Raw genomic sequence first — 21,073 nt, 5'->3', positions numbered from 1 at the left:
AAGGTTTTAAAAAAAAACGTATTATTCGCACGAAAAGATCGCCCCGGTGTGTAAGGACCTTTAGGATTTAGATTTTTTTTTTTAAATTGGCCTCAGGTCTTAAAGGACGACTTCACCCATTTTCAACCTATCTTCATACAATAGGTCCTCACTAATGCTCATGATAAAATTATACAATTTTTTTCTACTTGGTCTGTGTCTCATAGGAGGGATGTGGACAGTCCAGAAACCTGTCTACCAGTGACATCATCGTTAGGCAGGATTTTTTTCCAAAAAGATTCAAATTTTTTTATGCTCCATCATGCTTCCATCAATGCTTTTGTCTTCAGCATCCCTATTCTCCTCAGAGCCTTGTCCACGCTGGGGATCAGCTTTTCATGAAAATGCCACAGCCTGGTGTCAATGTGCGGCTGCCCTTTGCACGTCGGGTCGTAAGTGGGCGGATTGGTATTTTTTGTTGTTTTTCTCATTATGCAACTCCGGACATGAATAATCCGAGCCATATCTCGAGTGACGTCAACAGTGGTAGTCCCGAGGTATTTTGACAGGCAGTGCACCGATGTCTCTTCCACCATGCGCGGCTGAACTATCATCTTCGAATCACAACAATCACAATACGGTGTGTTTATTCTATCTATGTGCTCCAGAATATTTATTCCTGGCACGCCTTCCCATTGGGGAGGGTGGAAGCAACACTTCTTCTGTCGTGTGTCAGGTCAGTTGGAAATAAGTCCATCTTAAATCGGAACACCCCTGCCTTTGGTTCCTGCTTTTCGAGCTGGCTCATCAGAGCCGTTCGGTTGTCGTGATGGTACGGTACAATAATCTCATCGATATCGTTCAGTAAAAGATAACGAGTGCGCTCCATATTTCTGTATTAGTCATTGAGTGTGGCCAGCTGGCCATAGTAGTGCAGGTCTCCTCCGTGCTCATCATATTTCCATCCCCTCGATGGTGTCAAATACCTGTCTATAGGCCAGGGTACCATCTCTACGAAACCCTCCTGGCTGTAACTGTGCAGTAAGCGATCGAGATCCGGACCACAGCTCGTATTGTAGACCACCACTCTGTCCACGCCCAATATTCTGTACATCTCTAGGGCCTGTGTGAACTGAAGAACGTTGTTGAAATCTCCAAACAAAGCGGATATGCAGACTGTGAAGTCAAACTGGGGCTTTATTGCACCTGTCCCACCCGTCTTCTGATTACGTATAGGGAGGAATCTCTGCTGCCGTGCTTCTCCGCTGTCGGGACGAGTTGAGAGGGTGACGTGAGTTGGATTTTTGCAAGCTGTTGGAACCTTACATATGACAAACTTGGTCTCAAAGGGAAAACCAAAATGATCTGCATTTCCGTGAAAGCTAGCCGGAGTGCTGTCGCTGGACAAGTAGCCACCACAGCAGAAAACGCAGTGAAGCGGCACCACGGAATCTTTCCGGAGTATAGCAATGAGATACTAATGAAGGCCATTCTGGTCAAACAGTGTAGAGTCATTGCACGCCTCCGACGCCTGTGATATTATCATGTGATTATAATTGTCTCCGCCAGGAGAATATGTTTTCACTTTCCGTCCCCCGTCCCCTCGGCCAAGCTAACATTGGTCAAGCCTCACGTGACACGTGACAATACGTTGAAAGAGTGTGCTCTGATTGGCTAGTGAGACGCATGACGTATAGCGGCCTATAAATAGATGTGTCACTTCGAAAGAGTCTTGGTCTCTTTCAAAGTGAGGTAAGACAGGAATAATCACGAAATGGCTAAGAAATGGCGGAGCAATACATTATGTAGACACACTGGTGTCATCACAATACGTAATATAAATAGCTTAGACAGGATTAATTCAAGGCAATCCACAGTAATGCAGTCAATGTGCCATCTGACGTACACACTATCATCAAAGTTCCAATCTTGGAATAAATTCCAATATTTGCTGGCGGAGACTTGTGCTCCGAGGAGCAAATTTTCTAGTTTCGTTATACACTTGTCATTCCAAGCATAAATTGGCATTAACTGTCATTCCACCCTGATGTTGTTATTAGGAGACTGGTTCTAGCCTGGAGATGGGTATCCTGGCAGACAGGCAGTGCACTCAGCTGGTAGAGCAGCATGGTGCGGCTCAGGACTGGCTCCGAGAGCAGGTTAAAGTCCTGCCACCGCCACGCAAACACAGACAGGGGCTACACAGTAGCATCAATACACTCAAGGTTGGTTAACATGTGCTCACCTCTCACCTTGCTTCAGCTACCACTCTCAAGCTCTGAAACACAACATTAGCACACACTTATTACACGCACACACACACACACACACACACACACACACACACACACACACACACACACACACACACACACACACACACTCACACTCACACACACGTTATTTTTAATAATAATTAACTATTATTTCTCTGTCATATTCCCATGACATCATGAACGAAGATTATTCATCTTCTACCTTATCAGCCATCTCACCCAGTCTCCTCTCCAAGAATGTCAGTTTAAATTAGAAACCCATTCTATCATTCCAACTCCTCTCTCCTCCTCCTCCCTCTCTCCTCCAGGCTTTACTCCAGACAGTAGACAGGGAGGAGAGGGAGATGAAAGAGCTGGACTCCCTCAGAGACAACCTGCTGCCCTTCTGCACCCCGGGAGGTCGCGACGCCCTCACGCTGGAGGTCGGCCACCTCCACGACCTCCGCACCGCCTCTGAGAGGGAGGTGAGGGAGAGGCTGACGGTGTGTGAGTCTAGGCTGGAGGAGCTGGACCGGCTGCTGGCCAAGCGGGGCCAGGGGATGAAGGAGAGGGCTGCAGCCTTGCAGTGGGAGCTGCGCTCTCTGGACCAAGCGCTTAGCTACAGTGAACCACAGGACAACGTCGCTCAGCTGGAGCAGTACTGGAGCAGTCTGAAGGTGACTAGTTTCACACAGGTTGATGTGTGTGTGTGTGTGTGTGTGTGTGTGTGTGTGTGTGTGTGTGTGTGTGTGTGCGTGCGTGTGCGTGCGTGCGTGCGTGCGTGCGTGCGTGCGTGTGCGTGTGCGTGTGTGTGTGTGTGTGTGTGCGCGCGCGTGTTTATTTGGTTATTACTTGCATTTATCTATGTTTGCACTGAGAAACATTTTGCATTGAAGTCTTGACTTTCAAACCTTATTGTAACAAGCAGTTCTGCTATGTCATTCATAAGTGCTATATATTGTGTGTTCTTGGAATGCATATTCAAAATGTGTACATTATTATTTTACCCTCGTGTTTAGAACTGTGAGCGGTCACTGGACGGTCTGGGGGTGAAAGTTGACGACCTGTACCAGGAAGTGAAGGGTTCCGCCTCCACGGAGGAGCTGCCAGCAGACGTTATCTCGACAGTGGAGTCTCTTAATCAGCAACAAAACAGGTAACACCCCAAGCCAAGAATTGCAAACACTCCGCTGATTAACAAAGTATGCATACTTGTTTTATTTTGTGTTGGTTTCTAATGAACAGTGGGTGGTCCACTCCCCGCTAGTTGGGACAGATGGGAAAGCTGAGAGGGAGACACCATAGGGGAGACAGATTGTAGGAAAGCTGAGATGGAGACAGACAATAAAGCTGAAAGGGAGCCAGACAGAAGGAAAGCTGAGAGTGAGACTGCTCTGATGGGATTCAATCCTAAATTAGCTGGGGGGCATGTGGGTCCAGAGGCTGGTTGTAATCATTACACTATCGGACACACACTAGTTTCTTTACATCATTATTTTCAGTAGTACTTAAAACGCTAAGAACAAGATTGTTGCTACTGTACCTGCAATGTTGCCACGGCTGTATTGTAGTAAGTGCATGTGACAATAAAAGCCTTGAACATTGAACCTATTATTCTCTCTGTCTTTTCTAAACTCAATCAGTGTCTATATAACATGCCCTTCAACTAAATAAAATGTGCTGCAATCTAATGTGCAGTCTGAAGACCAGACTAGCTGAGAGGAAGGGATCCTGCGGTGTGAACACGTCCCGCTGTCTGACAGACTGTCTTCAGGCACTGCAGCAGTGGAACCAACGTAAAGCACCAGATTCCACATCTTCTCTTCAGGTGAGTTTTGAACTCTTTTGAACTTTTTTTTAATCTATCCTAGCGAGGAGACGTTGGCTGAACACAAATACAGTTTTTCAGCACCCTGCTTCACAATCCTACAGCTAGACACCTCTTGCTGACCACTGAGGACCTTCACTGAAGCAGTCAGGGGGTCCATGCCTCTGGGCACAATTTATTTTAAGTGTACTTAAAGCAGTGATTCTCAACCTTTTTAATTTCAAGCACCCCGAGTTTGATATCAGATGTTTCCCCACATCCACTGAAAACAATCTGGTATATTTTATGCAATGGTGGTCTCTGTTGAACAAGGCTTCTTGTGATTAAGTCATTAATATTAATCACATCATTACTACGTATTTGATTTTTTTCCTTGATGAAGGTCTTGTGACTTTTTATTATTATTCATATTGGTGAAACAGACCATATTTTTCTGGCAGGAAAGACTTGTTGTACATGCATCAGAACAAAGGATCTAAAAATAATGAAAATGTTGAGCATAAACTGTCAAAAAGTGCTCAAAATATTCCAAGGGATTTTCTAGTCATTGTCATAACTGTTCAGTCATAGTGTCTTTTTTGAGGACTCACGCTTCTGCTAACAGATGTGACATCATCTAGCTGTGCGCTGGGATGTAATTCTATGTCAATCAAACTGGAACTCGGTGTTCTCATAGGACAGAAAAGTGCAAAGAAGATACTGCAAGTATACTGAAAGGTTAATTCAAAAACACTCTTTGAAGCTGCTTAGGAGCCATTTTCCAAATGTCTACTACTTGTCCTAGACAAGTGGTGAAATATTTACCTACATCACTCCCAGCAAACATGCTCCCTTTGCTGTGTGTTAGAAACATTTCATTTGGGATGGCAGTAGCTCAGTAGGTAGACAATAGACATCCTCTGCTCCTCCTTGCTGCTTGTCAAAGTGTACTTGAGCAAGACAGTGCCTTGCATGGTTGCTTCCGCCATCGATGTGTGAATGGGTGTGTAAGTGGGTGAATGTAATGCACATTGTATTGCATTTGAATAAAAGGTGCTATATAAATACACCATTTACCATTCATAAATGCACCATTTACCATTTGAATGTCCAGGGACACAGGGAATGTTCCCATAACTTACTATCATGTACAGTACTGTATCTGAACGCTAGCGAGTGACCCTTTATCGCAGTCCTCTTATGCCACATTCATCACGGCTGTCATTGTGTCCTTGTCTCAGGCTGCATTACAGGAGGGTGAAAAGAGGCGCCTCGGCCTGCAGGAGGCACTGTCTCACCATGTGTTCCTGGCTGACTGTCTAAAAGCAGAGCAGACTCAGAGACTGGAGAGAGAAGCTTCAGAGACACTCAGAGAGACGGGGATTCACACTGTCTCTCTTAACCACAGGCTGACGGTGAGGAGAGCCTGTGTGAATGAAGCAGTGGTTCTCACTTTTGTAAAGTCAAGGACCCCCAAAATAATATGTATTTGGCTGCGGGCCCCCATCTGAAAAAACAGGGACCCCTAGAAGAGAAGATTTTTGTAAAAAAAGAAAAAGAAAACTAAATTATTCAAAAATATTTTAAATATTTTTACAAAGATTTTCAAAACATTTGTGGAGTAAAAACTACAGTAACTTTTCACCACTGGTATTGATAAATATCATCAGGGTAATATGTAAATAACCCTGTGCACAGCTGTGCTCCTCTTGGGTGCCAGTTTGGGCAAAAATCATTAAGTATGTCTATATACAAATAATAGAGGACTAACCAGGATTATAGAACATTTATTAATTAAGCAAATCTAACATGAACCTGAAATGTGTCGTTTTATCTTTTTCCAAGTATTCAAATAAAATAAGTTGAGTACTACAATTCTAGTGAGCGCAGCATTATTTGTCTGTACTGTACATGTACATACTGTATATATACAGCATATATAGACATTATGTGATTTAGACCATTATAACTTATATTTATGTATGACCTTTTTTTTTCATTCCAGGAGCTTGGTGAAAAGAGCCAGCAGAAAGCTCCAGTTCCTCCGGGCTCTGAGGTCATTCCTGTTACAACTACGCCTGTAGTGCCTCCACCACGAAAAAACAAACGCTCACCCGAGAAGACACGGGCCGCTGCTGTCCAGGATAGCCAACAAGACACAGTCACTGAGACTACATTTGTTAAAGAGGAGTGGTCAGTTAGTACAGAGACCCTTCACAGTGAGGCTGAAATGGCAGTGTCCTCTATCATAGTGGAGCAAGTTGTTGAACAGGCTAAGGTTACCGTTGCGGAGCAAAGCAAACCTGAACCAACTAAGAGACGTAAGAAGTCTATCACTTCAGAACCAGCTACTGTGCAGAGTACAACTGCTAGCATGGAGGCTAAAATCACCCTGGAAGAACCAAGGCCTGTGACTCTGGCTATGATTTCAGATCCTCCTATAATAAAGCAATCTCCCAAGGTTGTCACAAAACAGGCCAAAACACTAGAACCTCCCAGGAGAAAGTCAAAGACCACAGAGATTTCAATGACTCCTGCTACTGTGGAACCAGTAGAGAGCAAGAAAGAACCTAGTCCAAAGTCTTTCACAGCTCCTGGGGATCAGACTGAAACTCCAGTCATCAAAGAAACAACACCTGTGCCAACACCTGTGCCCAGGAGAAAGTCAAAGGGTCCAGAACTTTCTATGAAATCTGCTGGCAAAGATCCTGCACAGGCCATAACAGAAGCAGAGAGTGCAAAATCGTTCACAACTCCTGGGGATCAAAGTGAATTGACAGTTGTTAAAGAAACAACGCCTTTGCCGACCAGGAAAAAGTCAAAGACTCCAGAACTCATTGTGAGATCTGTTGGCAAAGAGCCTGCACAGACCATAACAGAACCTGGGAGTTCAAAGTTGTGTCTGGTTTCAGAGTCTATCACAGAGCCTGTTGATGCACGTGCTGGGGAGCAAGCTAAGGTTGTACCACCCAGGAGAAAGTCAAAGAGTCTTGAAATGTCTACAACGTCAAAGTCAGCTCCTGCTCAGACAGGAATTATAGGTGTAGAGGCTGGGCAAATGAAGGAAGAGCCTGAGAGTCCAAAGCCTTCCATAACTGCAGAGATTGTCACAGGGCCATCCAAAAGTGCTGTTGTGGAGAAAACCATTTGTGTAGAGCTAAGTAAAGTAGCTCCAAGAAGAAAGTCAAAGGATCCAGAGCTTCCCACTGATCTAACGGAAGTCATAAAGACGGCAGAGCCTTTACCTCAGCCTGAGCAAGGCCGCAAAGTAGCTATGCTCATTTTGGATACAGACTCACAGCAGATCAGAGTACCAGACATCAAGAGGCAGCCAGCTGAGCTCACCTGTGACATTCAGCCTCCAGTAAAGGACCACTGTGACCGCATAACTGCTGTACAAAGAGTGGAAATCACCCAAGAGAAGAAATCCACAGCAGAGGAAGAGATGGATGTAGTATCTGAGACAAGCAGTGTCCAGGTTCATGGCATGGATGCTCCGGACCACCCATCACCTTTCCCACATGACACCCAAAGTTTTCCCATCCATGAGAACATACAAGTCCTACCTGAGAAGAAACTGGCCTCTGTTATTTTGGACACTTCTGCCTTTTTTGTGCAGACAGCAGGCAGGCAAGCACGGGCAAACATTCAAATAACACGCCTTGCATCTCCTGGCTCTATAGAGGTTGATACTACATTTGTCCGTTCATCAGATAATTTAGGAACCGATACTGCCTCCCATCCAAGTACTGAATCTAATAAATCTCTAAGTCTTCCCAGTCAGACTTCAATGCCTGTGCCTCCATCTTCTTACTCCAAAGTCACACCCAGTGAGGTCCCAGAGCCGGGCCCTGGCCAGCCTGAGCGGACAGGCCCCAGCGCAAAAACTCAGACCCAAGCTTTTCTCCCCCAGCCTGCAGATGCACTGCACAGGGCAGATTACATAGACAATTTATGGAAAGATTATACCCCTGATACTCAAATGCGATATTTAGTACTGGACCTGCCTGTGATTGGAGTGACCCAGACCAAGCCTGATGATAAGTTAGATCAGTCTGAGCCACAGAAAGCACCTGGTGATCATGAACAACAATCTGACTCTCAGGTCATTTTAGCCAAAGCTTCAGTCACTGTACCTGCACAGCCAGACACAGTAGAAAGAAAATTGACAGAAACTCTCATATCTCAGCCAAGTCTGACAAAGCCATCCCTGCTTGAAGCTCCACTCAAACCACTTACAACCACAAGAGAAACACCTGTGGTGGAGAAGGATCGTGAAACCCAGGTGGAGTTGAAGACAGAACAGGACGCAGCCAAGTGTTTGGCTGAACCACCTGTAATGATGAAGGACACACATGTAAAAACTGAAGAACACATTGTTCAACAACTAAACTCACAGATGGATACAGAGCAGCAAAAAAAGGTGCCTCTCACAACAGACAAGGAGCCAAAGAAAGATCTGGTCCAGACAATGCGGCTTGAATTAGTTATGGAAAGCAAGCAGCCATCTACTGTGGCGGTTCAAACAGAGCTCAGTGGGACAGAGCGGAGAGACAGCAGGAACAAGGCTCTTCCTGAACCCAGCATTGTTCCTGAACCAGACACAATCAAAACCCATGTAGCAGAAAAAAAAGAAGAGGAGGAGAAGAGAAAAGAGAAGGAGAGGGTAGGAGTGAAGGAGCAGAAGGAGATGCTAGATGCAAATAGAAAACAAGACGATGTGCCTCTCTCTGTTGCCACAGCAACAACCACAGTCCAAGTGAAGATGGAGAATGTAGCCTCAGCTCAGGTAAGACCTGAGGGTGTGGTCAGAATTATGAACATCTCCTACAATATGAGAACTGATCTAGGACCCATTTTTGTCTTTGGCATGAGACTAAGCTTAAGAACAATCGGAAACTGAAATGTATGGATGGGATTTAAAGAACCCCTTAAACCCTTCAAAAATGTTCAATATTTCCCCCCAAAAAGAAGAAACAGGAAGGGCTTCCAAATTGGCCCCACAAAAAATAAATAGGAAACTCCTTAAATGCATCAAAATATGTGTAGTAATAGTACTACTAAAGTATAACGACATACAAGCGTAAATGGCAACACGGTTAGAACTAGTGTTCTTCCTCGTCAACAGCATACTGTGTTCCTGGCTTTCTAAGACTTGCTGGAACTTTTAGTAAATTTAGGAGCTTATGTTAAACATCAACATTTTTTTTTAGATTAATAGGTCTTATTGAAGATATATCGAGTGCTGTTAGGCCCAGTAGTGAAGTCCTCCGCTAAACACTTTGTTATGCCATGAACAGTACCTCAGCTGGCAGAAGATCAAATCCACAAGAATTTTATCTCCTCTGTTTCCCTTCTTTCTGTCTCTCTGCTGCTAAAAGAAGCCTGTGTATTCCCATTATCTTTTCACAAAACAGTGTATGCTTTCTGCAGGCTGTGTAACATAAGCTAGATAAAAATTGTACACTTGACTTTTCCATGCCTTCAAGCCACATTTCAGAGTTTCAGCACAAAATACGGCTTTATCTGAAGTAGCAGGGAAGAGAAGTTAACATCTGTACACATCTGGGTAGAGAAAGACAAGATACTATGAGGGGGGAGAATAAAAACAGCTTTTCATCACTTAAGGGAGGTAATACAAAGCCTCTCTTGTTCCAATCCTCTGCTTTGACTTGCCTACACTTGTTCCATAACAGTCTTATCACAAACATGAACGACTGGTCAAGAAACGTGTAAGGCAATACGTGTAAGGCACCCCAGGGCGGAGGTACTTAAACCCTGGTGTCCATATTTTGGGCATGTCATAGGCAAAAATGGATTTGAGTGTTACTTTGTTTCTTTTTCTAAATGTTTTAAATAATTCAGTTTATATTAAAAATAATTTGAATAATAGCACATCTACAACCTCACAATGTGACAACTTGTGACGCTTGTAGTTCTGCTATTTTTGCATATCCAAAGTATAAAATAGGGCTTAAGTGGTTAACATCTCACCGCCTGCAGCAAGGAATATGAGCTGCCTCACTGGTGACGTCATTCTCTTTGAATGGACAGGGACAGAAACTCTTTGTTTGTGCAACGGCACTCTTTTTCTTTATATGAGCTTTTACGCTGCAATTTTAACCTTTTTGTTGTTGTTTTATATATTTTTAAATTATGGAAATTTGTGTGTTCAATAGCAACAGGTGCTGAGTGCGGACAAGCCACCCCCAGCACCAGTGGAGGTTGTTTCTGTCTTGGAAGCTGCAGCTATCCCTGTAAACAAAGCTCTGATGGAAAGGACACCGCTTGAGGGCACCCATGCTGAGGCAAAAGTTGATGTTGTGAAGATGGAGAAACCAGTTCTGGAGGCACCCAAAAAAAACACCATGAGTAACATCTTCTCTGAGATTCAGCATCTTGCTGGAACTGGTCCCGGTAGCCTTCTTATTGAGGTAGAAGTCATTCAGATGTTATGAAATATCCATAACTTTTTGGAGAACAATAGTTTTGCTGTGTAATTCAGTTCCCTCTGAATCTGTTTATCTCTGCATGCGTGCCATTAAGACATCATCCTATACTAATTGCACTTGTGGTAAATAAAGTGATTCTGATTGTTATTCCTCTCTCCAATGGTAAGTCTCAGGAAGATACCGCAGAGTTTCTCCACACTTCCGTCAGTGATCTGGATATGCGTCTGAGCAGGCTGATGACCCAAGTCCTGGACCTGAAGAACCAACCTGCTGAACTCAACCCAGCAGCCATGACCCAGCAAGTGGAGAGAGCAGAGGTGAGGCTTAACGCCATGTTGAACAGGAGATCTAATAATGGCCCTGTCCAAAATCTATTTCACCCATTGACATTGTATCTGCCTACTCCATTGAAGTGTATTGCAAGCTTGCTAATATTAGCTAAATATATAGTTTATTTTGATTATTTTACCTTTATTTTACTAGGTACTTATTTGAGATCATTGATCTCGTTCTCAAGCAAGACCTGGCCAAAATGGCAGCATTTAAAAGACAAACATACAAGGCACAAAAAGACAAAAACTTAAAATAGTAATAAATATAATACTATAAAGTAAAATATCAACATTCCCCAACCTCATCCTTTAGCATGCCTATAGCTGGAGCTTTAAATAAGCTAATGAAGCTAAGTGTAGCATTCCTAGCATATTATATTATAACTCTGTAGTTGCATGTTTCCTTGTAAAACATTATGCTCATGTACCACTATTAAGGAAATCTGATAAGGATGGTATGTTTGAAATCGATATCATATACAGAATACAGATTGCAAACAACCAAACCAACAGCCTAACTGCATGTATCCATGTATTGTGATTCCAGGAGTGTCGGCAGGCTGCTCAGACCCAGGTTTCCTTGTTCTCCCAGTCCAACGGGACCCATGTTGACGACAAAGATTCCCTGGATCACCTGGAAAGCCAGTGGAGCGCTGCCGTCTTGGATGCTACTGCTGTGGTCCAGGGTAAAGAGGAGCAGCTGCAGCTGGTGACGGAGTGCGTCAGGCAGACCGAAACAGCCCAATTGACACTGGAGAGACTGATCGCAGAGCTGGAGGATATCGACACGTGAGTTATGCAATCAGAGATTTGTAGATTCATAGGGCAACATTCGTTCCAACACTGTAAATCCTGACGGTTAATTTAACTCAGACAGTGTACACATGCATAACTTACAGTGGTGGAAAAAGTACTCAAATGTTTTACTTAAGTAAAAGTATCAATACTGCAATATTTAAATACTCTTTTACAAGTAAAAGTCCGGAATTCAAAATGTACTTGAGTAAAAGTATTGGCATCAAAATGTACTTAGAGTACCAAAAGTAAAAGTAAAAAATGTCACATTTCAAGTTTTCAAATTCATACAAATCCTTTGAAAATAAGCTCAAAATGTGTCCATCGTGACTCATTGTGAGCTTGTAGATCGGCTATTTTCAAATGGTCGAAATGTATATAGGGCTGAAGTGGTTAATGTATGTTTTGTGATAATAATCAAAATGTACAAAGTAACTAGTACCTAAAGTTTTCAAATAAATGTAGTGGAGTAAAAGTACAATATTTGGACCCGAGATGTGGTGGAGTAGAAGTAAAAGTATTGGAAATTGGAAATACTCTAGTAAAGTACAAATATCTCAAATTCTCTTAAGTACAGTACTTAAGTACTGTAAATTTGCTTAGTTACTTTCCACTGATAACTTACCATTGAGGATTTTACTGTGAAGCTCTCACTCGTAAAATGGAATTCGTTTTTGATAACTTAAATGCTGAACTTAAGCAAATCAGTGATTTTCCTCTTTATTTCTGTCCTCAGATATCCAGAAGAGAGCAGCTCCTTGGAAGAAGAACGATTACACGCTTTCCTGAGACGAATGGAGCACAACAGGACAGTTCTAGGAGACCTCCTCCCGACCCTCACCAAGCTCAGTCCTCAGCTGAGCCAGGCTGAGCGAACCGCTGCCCAGGCCCAGCAGAGAGGCCTACAGGAGCAGTGGAGAAACCTTGAGAGATCAGCGGAGACATCCTTACACCGGGTGAATGCCATCACTCAGGAGACTGGTAGCCTTCTGTTGGAGGTATCAGCCTTTCAAGAACACCTCCAGACCATTAGCAAAGACCTCAAAGAGCAGTCCCCTGGTCCGCCTCACTGGACCGGTAAGAGGGCCCAGGAACTGATGGTAGCCAATGCTGAGATCACCACTGCACATCAGCGCTGCATCCACCTGCAGCAGACCTTGGAGGCACTGGCCCACAGCTCTCAGTGGGAAAAGGAGATGAAGGACATAGAAAAGGGTCTTCAGAAGGTTAAAGACCAGCTGAACTGTATGGCCGAGCAGATGTCCTCTGAAACCCTGAGCAGCAGTAACCCCACCATGGAAAAGTTGGAAAAGGTGATGAGGGACGCGATGGTCTGGGCCAAGCAGACAGGGAGTGAAATTGAATTCAGACGGAGGCGGGTGGCTCTCCTCCCTGAGGAGGTACACAGACAGATTAGGGACCTGAAGAAGCTGCAGTCGGAGGTGATGGCGAAGCAAGGCCAGCTGGAGACGCTGGTGGAGGAGGTGGCTGACCTTCTGCCACAGCTGGACCAGGTAGAGGAGGTGCCCATGGTGCGGTCCTCACTCGGTGCCCTAGAAGATCTTTCTAAGTCCACGGTCGAAGAGCTGGCCAAGGCTGTGCGGGAGATGGATTCAGGCCTGCAGACCAGAGAGAAGATGTCGGGGCAGGTTGCTGATATAGACTCCTGGGTGGTGAGTCAACTCCACAGAGAGGCCTCCAGGAGAACAGAAGCCGAGACTCAGAGTCCAGCTGATATGGACCGCCATGCCCGTCAGATCCAGGACACCCTGGGCGAAGCGGAGAAACAAGCAGCCGTCTGCGAGGCTCTTCTCATGAAGAGCAGGGACATTGCCTCAGAGCTCAGCATCACAGAGAAGTGTATCTTACACAGCAAACTCACCAACCTCCAGGAGGACATCAAATCCATCAGCAGCTATGAGAAGGCCAACAAGCAAGAGCTGGAGAAGCTTCTCCAGATTCAAGACTCTTCCAAGCAGAAACTGATCGCTGTGGAGAAGAGCCTGAAGCAAATGCTGGTGGATCTGAACAGACAACGTTTCCCTATCACCAGGGAGTCCCTGCATGCTGTGGAACCTTTCAAACACATGATTGTGGAGCATAAGTCTCACGTGGACCTTCTCCAACCCTGCGTCCCTGAGGAGAAGCGAAGGGATCTGCTCACCGTTATTTCCGAGCTTCGTGCGAAAATGACCGCCATGGATATCAAAGCCAGGGACCATGAGAGGTACCTGACCTTGAGGCAACTTGTGGAGGACCTCAGGGAAAATGTGGAGCAACGGGTTCTCCAGACCAGAGAGGAGAACAGGGGGACAGAGGAGAGGTACAAGACCTGCCAGATCCTCCTCATTCAACTGCCCCTGATAAAGAGGTTGTGCGAGGAGACGGCTGACAAACTTGAGGGCATCTCCCCAGACCTCTACCCCTCCCACCTGTCTGCTGAAAGACACAGGCTTAAACAGAACCTGGGCAGTCTCAACACCACGGAGATGGCAGTCCAGAATGACCTCAGTATCATGGAGTGGGGCATGCTGAAGCAAATGGACCTCCAGTCAGAGCAGAAAACCACACAGGGCTTCCTCCAAGGAGTACAACAGGAGCTACAGCAAAAGACTCCCACGCTGGAGCCAAAGGAAGAGGCCATTGACAAGGAGTACCAGAATATCTTGTCTTTGAAGAAGATTGTAGAGTCCAGATTGAAGGCACTGGAGGTTCTGGAGCAGAAGAGAGGATATAAACAAGGGAGCAAATCTAACGATCTCTTGATTCTGAAGAAAGCAGTCACAAGTGAATGCAATCTGCAAATGGCAAGTTACATAGTTTTGATAACTACTGGCAACTTTATAATGTGATTGTTCAATGTTATTCTAATTACATAATATTATTTGTACTTTGTTTAATGTAAACTAAAAACCTTTACTCTTTCTTTAGGAGAACATTACCCAGGCCAGGGATTCTCTGAGGAACTACATCTGTGCTGTTAAAAGTGCAGCGCAGTTCCTAAGGGAGGCAGAGACCTGTCTCCTTCCTCCTCATGGCTCAGTTGGCACATGCTCAGAGAGGCTGGAGGAGACCAAGCGGGCCCTGGCCTCACTGGAACAGCAGTTCCAAACCCTTATAAACCACCTCCAGAGCCAGGCTCTCCAGCACCCATACTTCTGCTCTAAAGAGGTAGAGCAACTGCAGAGGAAGGTTCTGAGCCAGCTCCTGGTTAGGATGTCCACCCTCCAGGCACAGACCCACCTTAGACTGGAAAGCCTCAGCAGGTATGTGCATTATATCGTTGACATAATGCACACTGAAGTCCAATTCCTTGATTCAGCCACATTCATTATCATCCACAAAGTTTTCTCCATCCATTTGCAACCATTTAGAGACTATGCTACCATATTACAGCTGTTACTATTACCACTATTTCTGCATGCAATCAAGGTGCAACGCTATTATAAGCAGACATTTTTGCACAGTATATATTCTTTCATTCACACCCTAATTGAAAGTTTTCTATTTCTAAGGTGTGCTAAGCAGTACAGAAAATACAAGAAGTGTCAAGAGGAGATAAGCAAATGTGTAAATCACATAGAGGGAAATCTCACAGACTGCATCGCTCACAAATCCATTTCTCTGACCGACTGCACTGATCAGCAACTTAAGTTAAAGGTATGTATAAAACTGATGCCTTTCAGTACTTTTACAAGGAGTCATGAATCATCATCCATTGACACTGGCTGCTTTTTTAGAGCACACTCTTCAAGGTTCAACCTAAAATTACATTTGAGCATATTTGCAAAGATTTTCTATTATGTTTCTATTATTTGGAATTTGATAGACACTTGTGTTTAGTTTGTCACAGTATGATACATGCACACATTTGTAGCACGGCTGACTCCAGTGGGGATTCAAACCCTACCATACTCTACTACTAACTGGTCTGCAGGACCACATGCCTACTGTATTCAAGTCACATCCGTCTCTTTGCCCTTCTGTGAAGACTCAGTCTGAGGATGTGACGTCCGTCCGGCAGCGTTTGGAGGGTCTGAAGGAGTGGTGCTCAGAGCAAAGCTGTCGGGGTGGCAGGGAGGCTGCTGTGGCTACTGTCTGGAGACAGGTGTCCAGACTCCAACGCTGTACGCTGGAGCTTACTGCTCGTTCCCAACAGAGGACAGCAGAATGGAGTGATATCACAGCGAGCGTAAGTCTGTATAGATTCAAATTACTGCCAATGAGTGTCTCTCTGCCTTTTCCTGCTCAGCCTACTAGATTTAGACTGTAGAACGTGCAGAAGAACATGTAGAACATTCCTTGTTGGATGTTTTTTTTTTTACATCATTTAGGTCCAAGTTAGTTTTAATTAAGGAATTACTATAATGTTAAACAGTTTACTAGAATGTAATGTTTCTATGTCTTTATAAACTGTTTTCAATACGTGAAATAAAAAGTTAATACAAAATTCTGGGGTATGCTGGGTAGCTGACCAGTAGGTTGACCATTGCGTCAGCCACATCATTGCAACATCCCTGGTTCAATTCAGCTGCAGGCCCCTCTCTTCCCTCAACATCCTGTGTGTCTACACTCTCCTTTCTAAATAAATAACAAAACTACCTACAAAGAATTAAAAAAATTATAATAATCACATAACAAATCAAAGACATTAAATCTAATCCCTCTCTCAGGTGGAGAAGGCCTCTGTGTTGCTGGAGCAGGTGGAGTCAGAGCTTCCAGATGACTCAAAGCACAAAGCTTCATCTGAAGAGCTCCATGACCTGCTGCTGTACTGTGACCAGTACCAGGACAGACTGGACTGCGAGAGCAGAGCCCTGTCCGCTCTGGAACTCCGCATCGCCAGGCTGCTGGGAGTCCCCGCCCACCTGGAACAGGCCCCGCCCACTCCGCTATGCCAGCAGCTGCTGGCCATACAGGGCAGATACACTAGGTGAGAGATAGTACATGCTACGACTGAACATGTACACAGCAGGGACAATATATGGCAGATGAGATGCACCATTTACTGTGCATTTTACGGCTCCTTTTGTGTCTTTGCTCTAGGGGACATAATGAGTAATGACTTTACAAATTATCAGTGCCCATACAAAAGGGATGTTCTTTAGTAGGGGGATCCAATGTCACGGCCCTCGATACTCAAATTGTAAAGTGTGTGCGTGTGTGTGTGTGTGTGAGAGAGAGAGCGAGATCGTGAGAGAAGGGTGTTAAACTAGTTTAATTGATTACAGACTTCTTCTTTAGTACATTTTATACAGATGCCACTATACCGTATAATCTGTCCATGACAAGCATTAGAGCCTGGAATCTAAAAACTACTTTACCCAAGAGCTCCCCCGCTGTTCTGCTTAGGTGAACAATGTGAGGAAAATTGGGTCGACATGAGTTGCAGTGCCTCCACAATACAGAATGTTCACAATCATCATTTGTATGCAGTTCATCATCCATGACACTGACATACACTGCTTTATCTGCAATGAAGTTCAATGTTCTGAATTTGGTATCGAATTTTGATGTCAATCCAAACTATGCCTTTTATGGATCTAAGGTAGGAAACATCAGTTTATCGGTTGAATTGCTTGTTTGTCTCTCTGAAGAAGCTTTGAATGTTTCATTGAAGCGATACTGAAGAAATGCTAAGACATCTAAAACAAAAAAGATTGATTTGTACAATTTGATATGATTGTTACATGATTGAACATTACTTGATTGATTTCAAAAATGTAAAACAGCACGATCGCACAGTAAAACACTTTGGCTCAAAGGATAACACAAAAAAGTCCTGGGGACTTATTTCCATCGTGATCCTACTGTATGTATTCAATTCATCATGCTATTATTATTTAAAAACAATGATGTGCCAATTAATTTAAATCTGAATTCAATTCTTCCATATAGAGAAACAGACAGATAATAAAGCAGTTTTGACTTAGGGATTTAAACAATCAAACTTCATACATATTGACAAAAAGTGTGTGTGTGTGTGTGCGTGTGTCCAGTCTGAAGGAGAGGAGCGAGGAGGGCCGGGAGGTGGCCAGGGTGGAAGCGGAGGAGAGGGACAGGGTACGAGAGGAGCTGCAGGGGGTCAAGGTCTGGCTGGAGGCAGCTGACGGTGTCCTGTTGGAGCTGGAGCAGTGTCCCAGCACACAGGAGCTACAGGTGGGTCACAACTCCAAGTGTTTTATATGTATTGAATGTTCTAGTGCAGTGGTTCTCAAACCTTTTCATGTCAAGGACCCCCAAATTGATATTTATTTGGCCACGGACCCCCATCTGAAAGATATGTTGTGCCAGGGCACCTCTATACAAGATACAAGTTGTTAAAATGTTATATAAAAAAAATCAAGATTTTTGGAAAATAACACATCCAACACATCTAACAGGCAGGTAAGATGAGGTAGAATGGCAGGTTGGCATTATTGCTACGTGTAACAAACACGGGTCATGGGTTGGATTTAGGGATGTCCGATTTTATCGGCCTCCCGATATTATCGGCCGATATTAGCATAAAAATTGATATCGGGAAAATATCGGTATCGGTTTTTGAAAAAAAACATTTTTTTTTTTTTTTTTTTTTTGGCTTTATAAATAAGTTACAGGAGTTCTTACTGTATATGGTGTGTGTGATATGAAATTTGAGCTTACCCTAATCACAATAATCCCCGAAAATATCGGTATCGGTTGATATCGGTATCGGTAATTAAGAGTTGGACAATATCGGTATATCGGTTATCGGTAAAAAAGCCAATATCGGACAACCCTAGTTGGATTCCATCCCATGACACAGAAAAAGTTATGGATTGCAGGGGTTTTGTTCTGGCTGGCCAGGAATTAAACCGGGGAGTCGCTGTCAGGCATTAGAGCCTATGTGGTACGTGCTCTAACCCTTCAGCTAATTGGGTCGTCCCCTTGATTGCAGATTTACAGTAAGAACTCCTGCTCTAAGTTTGTCCACATAAAATATGATGGCCCACCAACCACCTGTCTAGGGTTCTACTGTCAGCAACACAGTGTTAGGTCTTCACTTCTTGATCATTGTGGAAGATGTTATTTTGTTGAAAGATCTATAGGGAATTTTCTTTTATCTTCTGTTCATTAAAATTCAGATGAAACTTACAGTAAATAAATTATAATGATACTTTCACCTTAAAAGTATAGTGTGACACTCGTCATCTCTGCTGGCTTTCTTTTTTGAAAGGCTTCATGTGACATTTATTAACAACCTATAATTTGGTTGTGCTGTAAGATGTTGGCATTGTGTATACTTTGTAGGGGTGTCACGATTCACTTACCTCACGATTCGATTCAAAATCGATTCCTAGGGTGCCGATTCGATTAAAATTGCGATTCTGCGATTAATTGATATTCGATTCGATTCTGCGATTTATTGCGATTTTCTAGGGTGCCGATTCGATTCAAATTGCGATTCTGCGATTTATTGCGATTTTCTAGGGTGCCGATTCGATTAAAATTGCGATTCTGCGATTAATTGATATTCGATTCTGCGATTTATTGCGATTTTATAAAAAAAAAAAAAAAAAAATTAAAAATAAAAAAAAAATAAAAAATAAAAAAAATAAAAAAAAAAATCGATTTTAATATTTTGAATCGATTTTTAAAATCGTGGCATTAAGAATCGTGATTTATTCATGAATCGATTTTTTTTGACAGCCCTAATACTTTGGTTTGAAGTTTGATAGCTTGGCACTTTAACCTCTCAGTCTGACATGTAGATCTATATATGGAAGTTGGCTAATCATTAAGTTAGGATAATCATAGGGATGTATTCAACAGTTAATTTCTATACTTTTTTTCAGTGGCTGATCTAAATGGCCCTTTTTGATTAAGCTCCACCAACCCTGCATATTAAAACAAATGCAAGTAATTTCCAATTATTTATCCATTCAGTCCTTGACATGTAAGCCTATCATTTGGTAAGGTGAAATCATGTCATATAGCCAACCCTTCCTGAGCCCCTCTCACTCTCTCTCTTATTACATTCATTATCTTATCATCTCTCTCTCTCTCTCTCTCTCTCTCTCTCTCTCTCTCTCTCTCTCTCTCTCTCTCTCTCTCTCTCTCTCTCTCTCTCTCTCTCACCCCTTCTCTTTCTCTGTCTCTCTCCTGCCCAGTGATGTGTATATAATGGCTCTCTAATGAGACAGGGCTATTCACAAACACAATGACGCATTTGTCCTCCCAGCATAGCAGCTCATCTCCTCCCCTGTACAGTACACACTCTTAACGGCACTAGAATAGACATCCCCAACGTCGTCATGAAAAGATGGTTGATGTGATGCTGGTGCTGAATAGGGGTAAGGTAGGAGGATAACGTATAGATAGCATATCTATAGAAACCCTCATTGTCGCCCCTTGGAGAGACTTTAGAGCAAATGCCTGGCGACATCACCATCTCATCTGGAGCTTTTTACATGTTTGATGCCAATGTACTGTAATATAGAGAAGTCACATTGCGTCGCGCTTTCATAAAAGGCATGGATACTGGGTGTCTTGGTTCCTTATACTGCTGTGGTGGTTCCTTAGACTTGGAGATACCATCTTTTATAGATTGTATTGTTGGGATCCAGTCTCATACTGTATGTTGTCATTGTGCCCAGAACTCCTAACAGTGGCCCCTGATGATGACACTGTATTGAATGTCAACCCAGCAACATGTGTTATTTCAGTAATTATCCTCAATGATGGATAATCAACTCCCTATACGCACAAAATATTTGCCTATGTATCCTTTTGAAAAGGAATGAACCTCAAGATTTGACTTTATTATTTTTATTACGAAAAAAGACACAAAAGAAAAAACTCACACTTTGTTTAGTAGGCGTTTGTAGCCTAGAGGCTCTTCATCAGGTCAAACCATGATGGATAATTAACTCCCTCTATCCACAAAATATGTACACATGCCTATGTATTCGTTTGAAAAGGAATGAATGTATAGTTTTCACCTCAACATTTAACTTTTATTTGTCAAAGTTCATCAATGTGCTATTCCAACACTTATTTAGTGGGCGTTTGGTGGGCGTCAGGTCAAACAAATGAGTGCAGTGGTACTGGAGATTGGTTGAGTAATTGGGTTGTCAGGAGGAGTCCATCTTCTTTGGGTACATCGTAATGCATATTCAAACTAGAAAAAGTGCTCCTCGGAGCACAGGTCTCCGCCAGGTCAGGAAGGTTATTGTGGGCCAGCAATGTTTGGAATTCATTCATTATATAATAGTACTATATTCATAGCATTATATAGCTGGTTTTGTCAGAAGCACTTTTTAATACTTTTCATTGGTTCAATATTTTTTTGATCAACACTCAGACGTAAAAGGTGTTCAATAGCACTGATTTATGGAAAAAAATGCAAACGCGGAAAAATAGAGTACTATCACTATCAGGGGATGAATGTTGATGAAAGTTCAGCAATTCTAATCCTCTAGGAAACTCAGT

The 21,073-nt window shown here is 43.3% G+C and overlaps 1 protein-coding gene across 1 annotated transcript in view; it reads left to right on the top strand.

Annotated features, from left to right (window-relative positions):
• The window catches only part of syne2b (spectrin repeat containing, nuclear envelope 2b), a 172,844-nt gene that overhangs the window by 63,293 nt on the left and 88,478 nt on the right, over positions 1–21,073 (top strand). The window contains exons 58-72 of the mRNA XM_084045516.1: positions 2,040–2,204; positions 2,564–2,911; positions 3,254–3,390; positions 3,933–4,062; positions 5,283–5,456; positions 6,047–8,830; positions 10,221–10,475; positions 10,661–10,810; positions 11,373–11,614; positions 12,357–14,427; positions 14,552–14,886; positions 15,136–15,280; positions 15,612–15,812; positions 16,294–16,553; positions 17,620–17,779. Of these exons, the coding sequence (XP_083901642.1) occupies positions 2,040–2,204; positions 2,564–2,911; positions 3,254–3,390; positions 3,933–4,062; positions 5,283–5,456; positions 6,047–8,830; positions 10,221–10,475; positions 10,661–10,810; positions 11,373–11,614; positions 12,357–14,427; positions 14,552–14,886; positions 15,136–15,280; positions 15,612–15,812; positions 16,294–16,553; positions 17,620–17,779 (7,557 nt within the window). The remainder of the gene's footprint in view (positions 1–2,039; positions 2,205–2,563; positions 2,912–3,253; positions 3,391–3,932; positions 4,063–5,282; positions 5,457–6,046; positions 8,831–10,220; positions 10,476–10,660; positions 10,811–11,372; positions 11,615–12,356; positions 14,428–14,551; positions 14,887–15,135; positions 15,281–15,611; positions 15,813–16,293; positions 16,554–17,619; positions 17,780–21,073) is intronic.

The sequence above is a fragment of the Gymnoscopelus microlampas genome (genome assembly GCF_963454915.1).
Source record: "Gymnoscopelus microlampas genome assembly, chromosome: 20".
Lineage (NCBI taxonomy): Eukaryota > Metazoa > Chordata > Actinopteri > Myctophiformes > Myctophidae > Gymnoscopelus > Gymnoscopelus microlampas.
This window is presented reverse-complemented; position numbering and strand designations above follow the sequence as displayed.